The sequence below is a fragment of the Thalassophryne amazonica genome, chromosome 18 (assembly GCF_902500255.1).
Source record: "Thalassophryne amazonica chromosome 18, fThaAma1.1, whole genome shotgun sequence".
Lineage (NCBI taxonomy): Eukaryota > Metazoa > Chordata > Actinopteri > Batrachoidiformes > Batrachoididae > Thalassophryne > Thalassophryne amazonica.
Window position 1 is genome coordinate 68,952,637 of NC_047120.1, and position 14,454 is coordinate 68,967,090.

The following is a 14,454-nucleotide window of genomic DNA, read 5'->3' on the forward strand; positions in this document are numbered from 1 at the left end:
GTCAACTTGCTGGACCCCAGAGGTGGAAGACGTTTGTTGAAAATGGGTTCTGGTAGCTTTTAAAAATTTGTTGGAGCCAGATTAAAAGTCTTTGTGAATTTAGAAAAAAGACAAACTTTAAGAGTGTTGGAAAAATAACTGACAGAAAAGGATAGTCGCTTTTCTGTAAATTCGCTATTATTTTGAAAGGTTCAGATCGGAAGTTCTCTTAAAAATTCAAAATACTTGATGTAATTTAAAGCGTCAGGTTAAAACTTTGTTAAACGTTTGTCAAAGAATAAAGGATGAATGAATGCCACGTGGTAGCATTAGCTTAGCTTAGCTTAGCTTAGCAATGGGGCCTTGTTGACCCAAAAATAAAATTTAAACATTTCAAAGAAAGGAAGAGAGTTGCAAAAGGTGAAGAGACAAGAGAAGAGGAAGAGAGCGGTAAGACTTTGTTCTAACTTTTTAAAGGTGGACTGATGTCACCAAACTCCACCCATTTAGGGTGTGTAACTTCACAGAAAACTTCTGCTCAGAGGGCAGCCCAAAAATGATTCAATTATTTAAACACATTAACTATTTTGATATACTATTGTTCTAAGACACTCGAATGGATACACATCATTGACAGTCACTTAAACACAGCCTTTGGATAAACAGAATACTTCAACATCAACTTAGTGATAATGCAGAAAGATCACACTTAAACACACATCAGTTATAAGGAACACATGTCAATAAAATGGAATGATTATATGCAAAGCATTTTGTTTGATTAATCAATACAAACAACATTAGAAGTTTTTATATATGAATAAAATAATACTGATGCATTTTTTATTTTAAACAAAAGGGTCTTTTCCTTTGCTTAGACCTAAAGATAAAAGCTGATTGTCAAGACTCAGAGTTTATGGCCACTCTTATCGTGGAAGGGATATCGTCTTGCAGTGTTGAGAGGGTCTGGCCTTGGCGTGAGGCCATAAAAGTGGGTTCTTCTGGCCTGGAGAAGCTCAAACTCTGACGTGAAGCCATTATAACGTCATGTAATTCATAGTGACTGAAAATTCAACCATTAAACCAGGCAAGGGCTCCTTTGAAGAACTTTGAGTTACAATTCTGTTTTGCTGTGAAGCAGTGTTGGCCCATGGGGGATGTCTCCAAGGTTATCTTCAGATCAACAGATGACTTAGGAATTTCTCAACTGAGAGGGAAAACACAGTCTTTGTCTGCAGTTCAAAACTCAGGTTTTTGTTGAGACAGCATTAATGTATTTATTTAATTAGGGCAAAGTGAGGCCATGGACTACATCAGCAATAAAGTGCCCATGTAAACGTGACTATTGAGACAGCCTGACGCACAGCGTGCTAGCAGTTAGCCCAGTGACTGAACAATTCAAGGTGAGGCACGGCTGGCTGCTGCCTCACCGCACGTATCTGCTCAGTATTTGAAAGGCAAATATGAAAATTCAGTGGTTTTGAATAATAAAAAATAAGCTAAAACTGGTTAAAAGGAAAATAACTTTATAGTACAAATCACTGGATGAATATAACCATTTAATTTAATTTTTCATTTTACATTTTTGAAGGCTAACCTTCACCTATTTTAAAAGGTCAAAAGGTCACATTCTGTTTCCTATTTTAATGCTCATATGGCAGGGGATATTTTAGCATTGCGCTATATTTTACATTTTATTTTATGTTACTTATTTTTATGTCAACATTGAGAAAATATCACCAAAAAGTAAGCCCCTTCAACTTCTTCCTTGCTTTCAGTCAGAGGATGGATCTGGCACAAGCTCTTCCTGACGCAACTCCAGATTGGAGAATTCACAGGTGGTGGGTTTGAACAAGGAACCTTCCGCACTGGAAACAAGTGCAGTACTGCTTGGCCACCACCCTCTGGAAAATATCGCTATAAGCTCTTGGGCAGATCTGTACCGGAAATCTATCTGATGTTAACGTTACTAATCTGATCATATCTTCATCAGGGTAAATAACAAGGTTATGAAAATATGCTGTGTGGCTGCTTTTAGAGTGTGAGAGTGGGTTGTACTTATACATGTTCTAAATGCAGTCAGGAGCTCATTTTCTCTGCAGCAGACACCAAACACAGGAGCAGCTCAGATGTTCTGAATCTCACCCGTGTCTCCCACCAATTAGTTTGTCCTTCCTCTCCCTCACCCCCTCCTCCTTCATCATGTTGATGGCTCACTCGGTGGCCATCTAATGTTTCGTCCGAATCTTTTTTGCACACAATTGTAATGCCAGTGAGCTGGCATCAGCTGCCCCCCAGCCTGCCCGATTTTCTGTTTGTTAATTAGCTGAAAGACAAGCATGAAAAACAGTCTGTTTTTATTTCCCCAGTGCAACATTTTCATGGAGTCGGATGGTAATCCAGAGCCCTGTTTGCCGGGGAGTTATGAGGAATTTGTAACAGCTTTAATTTCTCTTTACAGCCGTCCTTGCTTTTGCATTTCAAGTGTGTGTGCGTGCGTGTATTCCTGCATGTGTGCTAAGAAAAGCTCTTTTTGTGTGTGTGGAAATGCTTGGCATTCATCCTCTTCTGCCCTTTTATCTACTCGGACAAAATAAGGTTTTATATATATATTTATATATATTTTTTCCACCCATATTGATTTAAAGGTCACATCCTTGGACTGTGGCGGAATCCTTCAGGGCACAAAATGTGATCTGCAAAGGTTTAAGCCTTTTGTGAGGCTTATTTGTTCAACTCTCATAAGCTCCAGAATCCTTTTTATTGCTTTGAAGGATTGAGGAGGTGTTCAGCTTTCAGTTAAATGGTCATCAATCTCTATCAGCGAATGTGTTACAAGTCCTATCCAACAGTGATACAAACGCCAAAAACAAGTGATCAGTCTGAGAGATTCAATTATATGATGGAGATGGATTCATTAGTGTCCATGATGTACACACTGATTACTTCTTATACCATTTAATGAGACAACAACAGATTATTTTCAGCTTCCACCTTTATGTTCTATTGACTGTTTCTTCACGTTAATTAATGCATCTCTTATTCTCTGCATCCAAACCTGTGAATATTAAAAAGGTAATGGGATTTGTGTGAATTCGTCTATCACTAATTTCAAATTAAGTGTGCGTTGACGAGGACGCATAGATACAATATGTGCAGTTTCAGGATTCATTAACACTTTAATTCTTAAGTCCCTTTCACACCGGCGCAAACGTAGAGTTGTGTATTGTGGCGTACTGTCTACGCCGATTTAAGCAGGTCTACGTCCACTTTAAGCAGCTCTACGCTGTTTTTGCTCCCTACGCAGCAGTATGCTGGGAGCTATGCAAGGAGGACGCAAGAAATTAAACTTTTAATTTTTTTGGCGTAGAGCACTGGACACAGAAAGTACACAATTTTTAAGCAAGTCTACACAGCACACCACAGCTGTTTGTTTAACCTACACAACAGTGTGCTACTGTACAACAAGCCTCTGCAATTTTACACGCCAGGGCGATAAATTCTTTTATCATTACAAACCTGGATTGATAGATTTTATTCATCCTGCTGGACTTTGCTGGCAGTGAAGCTTCAAAACCATGGAGGAAGAGCTGAGCCAAGCTTCCATGTTCAGAGGACATGTGCCCTGTCCACTCCTCAGGGACTGATCGTCAGCAGGAAGACATGTCCACGGTCCCCCGTTCACTTCTCACGGCGGGTCAGGTGTGCGGCTGCCAGAAGCAGCTTCACTTTGCTTCGTTTTGCTTCGTTTTTCACCTCCTCCAGTCTGTCACGTTTGTGACACGTTAATAAAATACATCAACTCCTCCTTATGGACTGATCGCCAGCAGGAGGACATTTCCACGTCCAAGTTATCTTTCCATCTCCACTTTTCATGCACGCAATGTGCGCACAGTTGCCAGTGGCTGCGCACATGGACGTGCACAAACGGACTGTCTCAACAATGGTTTTCCTGCTTTTACTCAGGGACAAGTGCCACAGCTCTGTGGATCAAACTTGTTCTCACAGAATGTCCACTGATGCTGATGGTTTAAAAACCTTTTCACACCTTCATGCTCAAGTGAATTGTCACAACAGGGGGTTTTCAAATGCCAACCAGAAAGATGTGATTTCCACTGCTTTGTTTCTCTGCGCTCGCTCGCTCTAAAAACCTCATGATACAGTCCACTGTTTTCCAAGCGCAGCGACGTGTTCTCCACAGCCCGCAGGAGTGAACTGATAAAGAGTTGAATTGGTTTTAAATAGTCGCAAAGGCTACACGCGACAGTACGCATACTTTAAAAGCAAACATACGCGGCTGCAAGCCAATCTATGAATGCATCGACACATGATACGCAGGAAAAATGTCTAGTACCCGTGTATTTCTGGCATACTCTAAACGCAACACAATGCAACTCTGTTTGTGCTCGTGTGAAAGGGGCTTTAGCCAGCATTTATCAGACCACTGTAAAGTGAGTGACGTAGGAGCAGAACACCCTTTAACCCTTTGCGCACTTTGTAATGTGCACAAGTTTTATTTCACTTTTACTTAGACGTCTGGTTGGGGTTTCATGTTAAACATCCTTAAAAATCCCACAAATCCATGTCCATTTGTGCAGAAAGTATTCTTCAGTAATCAAAATGTAGGACTGAAATGGCTTGTTTTCTACATCTGTGACGCATGTAATCTGAACACATGCATGATAAAATTAGGAGCAGGTGCATATATATATATATATATATATATATATATATATATATATATATAGTGCGGTTGAAGTGACGTCAAGCTTGAAATGAGCTTTTCAGTTTCTTCTGGTTCTGGTGTTTAATAAACAGCTTGCAGTAATAAAGTTGCACCTTGTTGTGACCTCCTGTTGTCCTTGTTTCGTCCTCTCACAGGTGGATGATCTTAAGGCCAAGCTGGCTGCCCAAGAAGTGGAACTGAAACAGAAGAATGAGGCTGCAGACAAACTGATACAGGCAAGAACATGAATAACAGACATGCTGCAGAAATGTCAGTGTGCAGGTTCTCTGTTGTGTGGGTTGAATTCTGGTGGATACAGACCATTCTGCTCGCAGCAACAAAACTTATGAGACACCCATAGACAGCTGAGCTTAAACCACTCAGGTATCATCATACCTGAGCGGTAAGTTTAGATGGGCTCAGATTAAACTCTACCCTGAAGAAGAAAAAGTTGTAGTTCCTTGACTGTTCACGTGAAGCTGGCTGCAAAAGTGAGCAGGTTCCTATTCAATTCAGTGTTAAAATGTCCAACTTTAGAGTGAAAATAAACATGTTTACAGCCTGGTCCAAAAAATAATTTTGTTTTTTATAGATAGTTTCCTTCTCCATGACAAATGTACAGGGGGTGAATTAATATATTTTTGAAGTTCTTAGTTTAAGATATTTAAGTCATGAGGTCATGTATAATTAGGAGTGTGGGCGCTTTGAGTGGCAGCAGCTGAGCCCAGTGTAACCAACTCTCATAGCATTCTGCTGACAGCATCCGCTAGCTGTTGTGGAAGGCTGTGTGTCATTTTGAGCATTTTGGAATCTGGAATAATCTGTCTTGTTGTGTAGTGAAATGTCCTAACGCATCATCTAACATGTCCCTGCTGCAATATTCACGCTAAGTGAAACTCTCATAGTATTAATGTTGCATACTAATAGCATTAGCACTTTTAGCAACTATCAATGGCCTGGGAAGGTAAGTGGTTCATAACTTTTAATGCCAGCACCAAAGCAAATCATAATGAGAACCACCAAAAAAATATGATTTAATAAACACCCAAACCCAAGATATCCAGTTAGCTTAGCTGGTTGGGACATGAAGAAGGGGGCGTGTTCAGGCTTCTTTTGACAGACAACTGAGTCACCCACGCTCCACCTCTTCATCCATTTATTGGTTTGTGGTGATGTAGACAAAATAAGTGTTTCCAACATGGCGATGTCCAGAAATGGCCTCATATCAGCTGTTGCGGGTCTCTAAAAACCTGTTGGTGACATCATGCAGGATATATACAGTCTATAGCAAGGGTGGGCAATCATATGCCATGAAGGATCTGAGAGTGCAGGTTTTCCTTGTTACCAATCACCTCATCAGATGATTTCATTGAGAATTAAGTGTTTATGTTCAGGGCAGAAACCTGCAGTGTCTTGGCCCTCGCTGCCCACCCCTGGTCTATAGTGATACCATGAAGCATCAACTACTGGGTGAAAGAAATAATGAGAACTTGCAGAGGAACTGTAAACGATTTATAAAATATACAAATAGGGAACAGATAATATCAAGGATTACAATTTATATTTCATCATTTGTTTCTTTAAAGCTTAACATTTGTCACAGATTCTACATAATTAGTGTGAAATATAGTGTAATTATATGTTGTATTGTGGCGCTAGTGTATCATTCCACCCTTACTGATCGCACGTAGAAGAAATAAGTCCTGTGCCAGCCCTGAGGCCCTTTGGTGTTGGTGCTTCCATGCAAAGCAGATAGTCTCTGACTTCCCCTGGACGGGACATCAGTCCATCACAGCTTACTGCTTGACCAGAACCAGAACCCTTTTACAGCCTGGTGGACTGTGACAATGCAGAGGAAGATGCGTTTTGTTTTTAAACATTTTCAACCAATTAATGTCTACAATTTTTGGACTGTTGATAACAGAAATTGTGTTGGAGATTTAATTTTAATATTTTCTGTCATTTTATGGAACAAACGTTGAATCATTTAATAATAATAATAATAATAAAAGTCCATAGCAGACAGTTGTTTGGGTCTTTGATATTTCAGCAGCTGAATGCTGCACTACAAAACCAAAGCCCCTAATGAACCAGCAGCCTTTACACTGCTATCGGCCTTGTGTTCTGTCTGTCAGGTGGTTGGGGTAGAAACTGAGAAGGTGTCAAACGAGAAGGCAGTGGCTGATGAAGAAGAGAAAAAGGTGGCAGCTATCGCTTTGGTGGTGAAAGGCAAACAGAGCGACTGTGAGGAGGACTTGGTCAAGGCTGAACCGGCTCTGGTGGCAGCTCAGGAGGCTCTCAACACTCTCAATAAGGTCACCTCTTCTCTATCACCTTGCTGTGCAGTATTGATTTGGTCACAGTTGTCTTTCTCAATTTGTTGTAAACAGGGTTTATGCTTTTTTGGGGGGGTTGGGGGGGGGGGGTGATGGTGGTGAAGTTTTCTCAGCTTCCATCAAATAAGTTCTGTCCATGCAGGCCTTGAAGAGTAAAAAAGATTACAGCATCATAAGGTTTAACAGGTTTGTCTTTGCTAAAATAATGTCTTATTTATGTTTTCCTTCATCCCACCATCCCGTGTAGGTTTAGGAGCAGCCTGGGGGATTTTCAAACACATCTCTTGTGTTTTAAAGGTGCTCTCTGTTCAAACAAGCAGAACAGACAGTTCAATCACTGCTGAGAGCTCTCTAAAGATGCTCTAATTAGAATTCTCTGTTGTCTTCTCAAAGTCAGCCCAGGTTCTTCTTCCTTTACTCTAATCCCTTTTCTTTTTCCCTCTTTTTTCCCCCCTAGCAGACAAGAGAAATACAGAGTTGTTCAAACAATTAAATCAAGGCTGTTTCATGTTTTTCTTTCTTTCATTACTTCCTACTTTAGAAGAACCTGACAGAGTTAAAGTCGTTCCCCTCACCGGTGGAAGAGGTGAGCAACGTGACTGCAGCAGTCATGGTCCTGACGGCGCCGCGTGGCCGAGTCCCGAAGGACCGCAGCTGGAAGGCTGCGAAGGTGATGATGGCTAAAGTGGACTCATTCCTGGACTCCCTGATAAACTTCAACAAGGAGAGAATCCCCGAGGATTGTCTCAAAGCTATTCAGCCTTACCTGCAGGTGGGTGTCACGCTTCGCCGCACTCATTAACGTCAGCAGCAGCGCACAGTGTGCCGTCCTGCATGTTCACACAATATGTTACAAATTTAGGAGCGGACAACGCTGAAGTGACAGCGCCACATTAAGCCACCGATCGTCCAGATGACAGCCAGAGAAAAATCAAGTGTTTAATTTAGTGTTACAAATTTAACAGCCGCCCTGATTATGAAGTTCAGTGGCGCAAACGCGTGACATGTCAGGGCGGCAGATGAAGCCCAAATTCAATATGAAAAATAGACCATTTAGTTTTTCCAGACATAATGGAACAGTAGTTGTGTAAACCTCCAGAAATATAAATGAAAACCAGCACAAACCAAGAAGGGGCACTCAGACAGTCCTACATTGACACAGATTAATTCTTTGTGATCAGTGATACCGTAATACATGTAATACACGGGCTTGTGTTGTCTGTCTTGACCTTTAACTGATAATCTAGTCTATCTGAAACCAAACCACTTTATCTGCAAATAGTGATCACAGCCTTTAACATGGGAACTGGACTGCATTTATATAGTGCTTTTCCATCTGCATCAGAAGCTCAAAGCGCTTTACAATGATGCCTCACATTCACACAAACACACACACACCGACGTCAGGGTGAATGACTTGAATGAACTTTGGATTATTTGGTTCTTAATAATGTCCACTGATTTGTTTTATCTTCTTTTTTCCAACTATTATTATTTTTTTCTCTCCAGAATCCTCAGTTCCAGCCAGATATTGTGGGCTCTAGGTCGCTCGCGGCCGCTGGTCTGTGCTCTTGGGTTATAAACATTGTCAAGTACTATGAAATTTACTGCGAGGTGGAGCCCAAGCGTCAGGCTCTGAAGGAAGCCAATGCTGAGCTTGCTGCCGCACAGGAGAAACTTTTCGCCATCAAAAGCAAGATCAATGTAAGCCTCAGCGTGGAGGAAATGAAAAGTTTATTTGCTATATGAAAGATGTGTGTTTCAGCAGAAGGCAATTTCAATATCTTAAACACAAAGCATTTATATTATGAAGTGATCTTTCATTTTATTAAAGAAAAGACTTTATTTCCTTCTTGTTTTTCATCCTGCTGGAGATTTTCTTAAGTGTCAAAAAACTTGAGCTGACTGTTTTTGTGATACAGAATGTGGGCGGAAAATTAACCCCAGAACGCCAAAAATCTTGATGCTTTGCTCTGAGAGACTGCTGACACGTCGGTGCTATGTGACAAACCTATCAATTCTTATAATAAACTTTGCAGGATATACTAGAAAACTCATGTCAACCCTGAAGGCGAATTTCAGTATATGAGTTATTTCATGAGGTCTTGAGTGACAGTTGACACATGAGCGCTGCAAGTAATGAAATGCAGCCAGAATTCCATCAATATAAAGCTGGTATAAGTGCTATTAAAGGCTTTTACTGTTCATTAATCTCAAACCAAATCCATCAGCTTGGAAGCCATATTGACAAAAGCAGCAGTGCATAATTGTTTCTCCGTGGTGTTTGACATTCAGAAACATCAGGGAGGCACCACGTCACCCCCAGCAGAGCGCCGTGCTCGGGACGCTGCAGCGGTGACGCCCACTTACTTCAAATCCTGCAGTGTGCCCTCTGTCATTTTTCAGCCTTCAGTCTGATCGCTTGAGCAGAGATTGGGTTTGGAGCTAAGGGGAATTAGCAATGCTCAAACTAATCTACTGAACCTGCGTGCCTCTTTTCCCCATTAATCCTATTTGTCCTTGTCCTAATTGCTTCCATATGCCAACGTGGTGCGAATGATGAGTTTTGCCAAACTTTTTAGACTCTCCCAAGATCTTCGTAGTGCGAGTAGCAGTTGTTGTGGCGTTGCGTTATTGAGGCTTGTTTGTATCCACGCTGTGTCTTAACAAATGCTGGTTTTTCCTCTCCTTCTGTGTGTGTCTGTGTCCTGTCAGTACCTTAATGAGAACCTGGCCAAGCTAACAGCCCAGTTTAAGAAAGCCACTGCAGACAAGCTCAAGTGCCAGCAGGAAGCGGAGTCGACCGCACACACCATTTCTCTGGCCAACCGCCTGGTGAGGAACACGACAACAGACCCACCCTCAACTGTTTGACACACGGGTCTCTTCAGTCTCTGCATCCAGAAAGAACCAGAAAACATTTCCACCTGTTTTAAGTGGAACCACTGAGCACTCACTGCATACGTCTGCCAAGGCTCAGTGTTTACCTCAAACATTGAAAAAGTTTTCTCTCTATGACAGAGCAGACTGCCTATGTTCCTGATCAGCCACTTCCTCCCCACTGATTTGGAGCAGGGACTGGTTGCAATGTCCTCCCCTTCGGAAGTCCACAGTCACTTCTTTGGTCTTGTTAATATTAATACCCCCCGTCACACATAGCCGGAATTACGCAGAATGGCGTCAGAATTGCGAATTGGCGCACATCCGAGAAGTGTGGGATTTCAGTTCCATAATGTTTTGACAGCCGTCTGTGGAAGTCCACACAGTTGGTCAAAATCAGCCGGCGGCCCCGAGTGTGATGCACATGTTCAAAACCCTCTGGGCGCCATCAAGATGGGACACCTATCTGATGGCGGTCCATGTGCAATCTGAGCACCATCTGATGGCGGAAAAACAGGATCCGAAATGATTTGAGCTCATACAAGGGAACCTCAAGATGGATCTGGCACGGTAAAGCCTGCCAGCATGACCTGCACATACCACATATAATAATGTCCACCCCCCCACCCCCGGAGCGCAAAGGAATTGTTGAAATGTATGTGGCACACTTCATCATGATAATAATTATGAATTGTTATCATGTACAGGAAATATGAACAGTGGCTATTCAACCAAAAGCAGCGTGCGCACGCTGCCGCAAATCTGAACATGCTGTTATATCCACAATAGACCTTATAGTACAGATATTTGTCCATTCCTTCCCATGGCGGCATAAATAATGTGAATATTGTCTCCATCATATATACTGTAACACGGGCAGCTGCACGTCTGTGGTGCTCAGTAATGCGTGACTGCATGCGTCAGGCTCGGAGCTGAACGGATCTCACACTGTAATAAATGATCACCTTCTAACTCTGTAGGAGATGTGACATGGAACTGTTGTGCCAGGCCGTGACAGCATTAATAAACATGAATCTCACCTCCAGCAGCAGCCCAGGAGTGTTTCACAGCTCGGACGTGGATGTGGAGCCAGGACCGCAGCCTGTGGTTAAAATCCTCTCACCCAAAATAAAAAATAAATCCCATGTTGTAATCCAATCATTGCGGTGTCCAGAGTTGCGTTGTGCTCCTGAAGTGAGCAAAAAAAAAAAAAATTTAAAAGTTCACTGGAAAGGCTCCGTCTGACGCAGGGGAAACCATGACACACTGCCAGCAAACTTTCAGCAAAGCTGTAAAGTGGCACTAAGCGCGCACGCCGTGGCTGAGTAATAATTGCAGCCCCACACGTGTGCATGGAGCGTACATGGGCCACACACACACACGCGTGCTGCGCACTCGCATGTGAGGAACACAGCGCTCCAGTCCTGTGTTTGCCATCCAGACGTTTGGACATTGGACAGTCTGCAGCACCTTTTATGGCTGTCTGACGGCAGTCTGTGTCATGTAAACTGTTGTCTACATGCACTTTGGATGCCATCATGCACATGTGGATGAGGTGCTCTGGATGCGTTCTGACACGGCTGACCACACCTCTTTTCCTCCTGACTGCATTAGATTATGGCAGTATTTGCTGTGGTTCCTGCACGTTCTTGCTATGTGTGACTGGGGGCCTTCAGGCTCACACTGTGATTTTGTCAGATTTTGTACTTCCTTCCTGCATGCACACTTGTTGTTACTGTTTGTAATTAGACCCTGCACTGTGATGTCATCTGCAGATTTAATGATTAAATTAGATAGAAACGAGGGGGCACCATTGTGCGTGTTGAGAGTATAGAGCAGTGGACTGAGCACGCATCCTTGAGGGGCACCGGTACTGATGGTCAGTGATGAAGATTGGTGCTTGCCCAATCTAACAGTCTCTGTGCCGTGAAGAACGCCCACTTTTTCTTTTTTGTATAAAATTGTGGTGTGTCACAGTTTAAAATACAGTACCAAGTTTCTGATGCACTCCTGTCTTGTGTTGCCATTATTTGAAAACTGCTATTTTACCAATCTGCCTTCAAATAATTATTCTGTTATTCCTGTTGTGCAGATGTGTTATTTTGAATGCACATAGATATATTTAGACCCTCATCATCCCCCTGTAAATCCCACCATCTTTTGGTGCTGTGTAAATCCTCTGCTGGCAGCAGGAAAACACGACGACGATTGAAATCTTAGTATGGTAATGTCAGTTATTCACAAGACGTTTCAAAAAGGCCTGACAGAAGCAACAACAGGACGAGAGGTTGTGCTCATCTGCTGTCACTCCAAAGCATGAATACGAATGCGGCCATGTTGCTGAGGTGAACATTGTTCCCACGATGCATCCTATGAAGATACAGGCTCCAAACTACGGGGCCTTTCAAGTGCAGAAAATAAGATATTAAGGGGAATTTTACTGACCTCTGAATGGGAAATTGGAGTACAAATTGTAGTTGTTAGTGTTAAGAGACATGACAAAAATCTGAGACTGGGCTGCAACCTGGTCTCACGGCAAGTCGTGCTTCAGCAGCACGAAATATTCATTAATCTATTGGTTTGTGATATTGTGACAAAAAGTGCCTCATTTTCGTCACGGCAGCACAAATTCATTCTCATTCATTCCATGATGGCTGCACGAAATTAAAAGTGAAGTGGGGGGGTCGGGGTGGTTATGGTTAGGGTCGGGGGAAGGAGTAAGATTAGGTTATGGTTAAGGTTAGGGTTAGGGGTGGGAGTAGGGTTAGGAACATGGGCGCAGTTTGGTGGGGGATAGGGGGGACATGTTCCCCCACCTTTTCAACCAGGGGGGGCAGAATATGGTATGTTCCCCCCACTTCCTGACATATATGTGTGTACTTGAAACATGCTATGTCAGTCCTATGTGCAAACCCGTGTCAGAATAGTATCTTTGTTTCTGCAAGTTTGTATTTTTAGCAGCATTGACTTTACACCTGTTTCTTGTTTGTCACATTCAGAATTTTCTGGGACTGCATTTGCCCAGATTTGAAACCAAAAATAGTTGCCTCTAGGGACTAGTGTCTACACATAAGTATCAATGGACCATATGCTAATTTACAAAATTCTGAAAGTTAGAAAAGGAAATCAGAAAAGCTATCTGGGACCTCAGAAAGCCCATCTGCAATTATTGCTTGATCTCCAAAATCAGTCTATGCAAGTGAAATTATGTTCAGTATGAGTGTTGTCATTAGTGCCACTTCGAAAATTAAATTCATGATACGTAATTTATCCTAAACTTATGGTCTGTTGTTTTTTAAAACTTATGCAAAAACAAATCTTGAGAAAAAAAATACAGTATGTGATAGTTAATAATTATTAAGAGCCTGTTCTTTCATATTTATGAATACATTTTACCACATTGCAGTTGTTTTTTTAATGAAAACTCAACCTATCATTCTTTTTGAGTTCTACACATGTGGTGATACCTTATTTACACCAGGATGTTAATAAAATCAATGCTGGCTATTCTCAGAATAAAGTACTTATATCCACAGTTTCAAATTGCATAAGTCAAATGGTGTCCACTTTATGGTCTTCTCAAAACATTAAAATTACTGTTCTGGATGCTCAGAATGCATCTGAGCTTATCTAGAAACTGTTGGTCTAAAGCGGCCCCCAGACCCCCGACATATGGCCTTCGGCGCTACTGGCCTCGCACTTTGTCCCCCCCAATTTCTAGTTCTAGATTGCGCCCTTGGTTAGGAATAGTGAGTTAAAAAAGCTCTGTCACAAAAATTTGACTCATTTCGTCATGGGGGCACGAAAAAAAAAAAGTGAGACTGGGCTGGACACACACAAAACCTATAAAATGTGAAAAGTTTAATAATAAAAGAATATTGAAGATAGCAAGTTTTGTTATTGAGGTTTCTGGGTTTTCATCTGTCTGTGCATCTACATCTACAAGGTTGGGCAAGAACAGGTCTGGGTGGCACATGCCTGGTGAAAGGTATTATGGAATCCACTACACTCTCATTGGTTCTTGGATGGCAACTACCCAGGCAGACAACTGGTGTTAAAAAACAGAAATGTATAAAAGCTTAAAAGCATCCAAGCATGTTCATCATAATCCTGTGTAATGAGTGTGTTGCCCAGCAGACGTGTCATTATAAACAAGGGATGGCACAATAATGTATGTCTGACACGATACCGCTGCTGGAACCTTCAGTACCTGCTGATACTTGTTTCGAAAACACTTGATAGATCAGGAGGATAACTGTGTTCTGCACTATTGACTTGTTGATTAATCTTCTCGTTTTTGGGGTTCAGGTGAGTGGTCTGGCATCAGAGAATGTTCGCTGGGCGGAGGCTGTAGATGCGTTTAAGAAACAGGAGAGCACTCTGGGTGGGGATGTCCTCCTCATCACCGCCTTCATCTCCTACCTGGGATATTTCACCAAACGCTACAGAGAGCAGCTTATGGACGACACCTGGAGACCTTTCCTCAATCAGCTGAAAGTGGGTGTACTTGCACACTCAATTCTCTTGTGTTTG

At 42.1% G+C, this 14,454-nt stretch overlaps 1 protein-coding gene across 1 annotated transcript in view; it reads left to right on the forward strand.

Annotated features, from left to right (window-relative positions):
* Positions 1 to 14,454, forward strand: part of dnah9 (dynein, axonemal, heavy chain 9) — a 396,633-nt gene that overhangs the window by 241,697 nt on the left and 140,482 nt on the right. The window contains exons 55-60 of the mRNA XM_034193818.1: positions 4,861 to 4,941; positions 6,841 to 7,020; positions 7,583 to 7,813; positions 8,551 to 8,745; positions 9,757 to 9,876; positions 14,230 to 14,418. Of these exons, the coding sequence (XP_034049709.1) occupies positions 4,861 to 4,941; positions 6,841 to 7,020; positions 7,583 to 7,813; positions 8,551 to 8,745; positions 9,757 to 9,876; positions 14,230 to 14,418 (996 nt within the window). The remainder of the gene's footprint in view (positions 1 to 4,860; positions 4,942 to 6,840; positions 7,021 to 7,582; positions 7,814 to 8,550; positions 8,746 to 9,756; positions 9,877 to 14,229; positions 14,419 to 14,454) is intronic.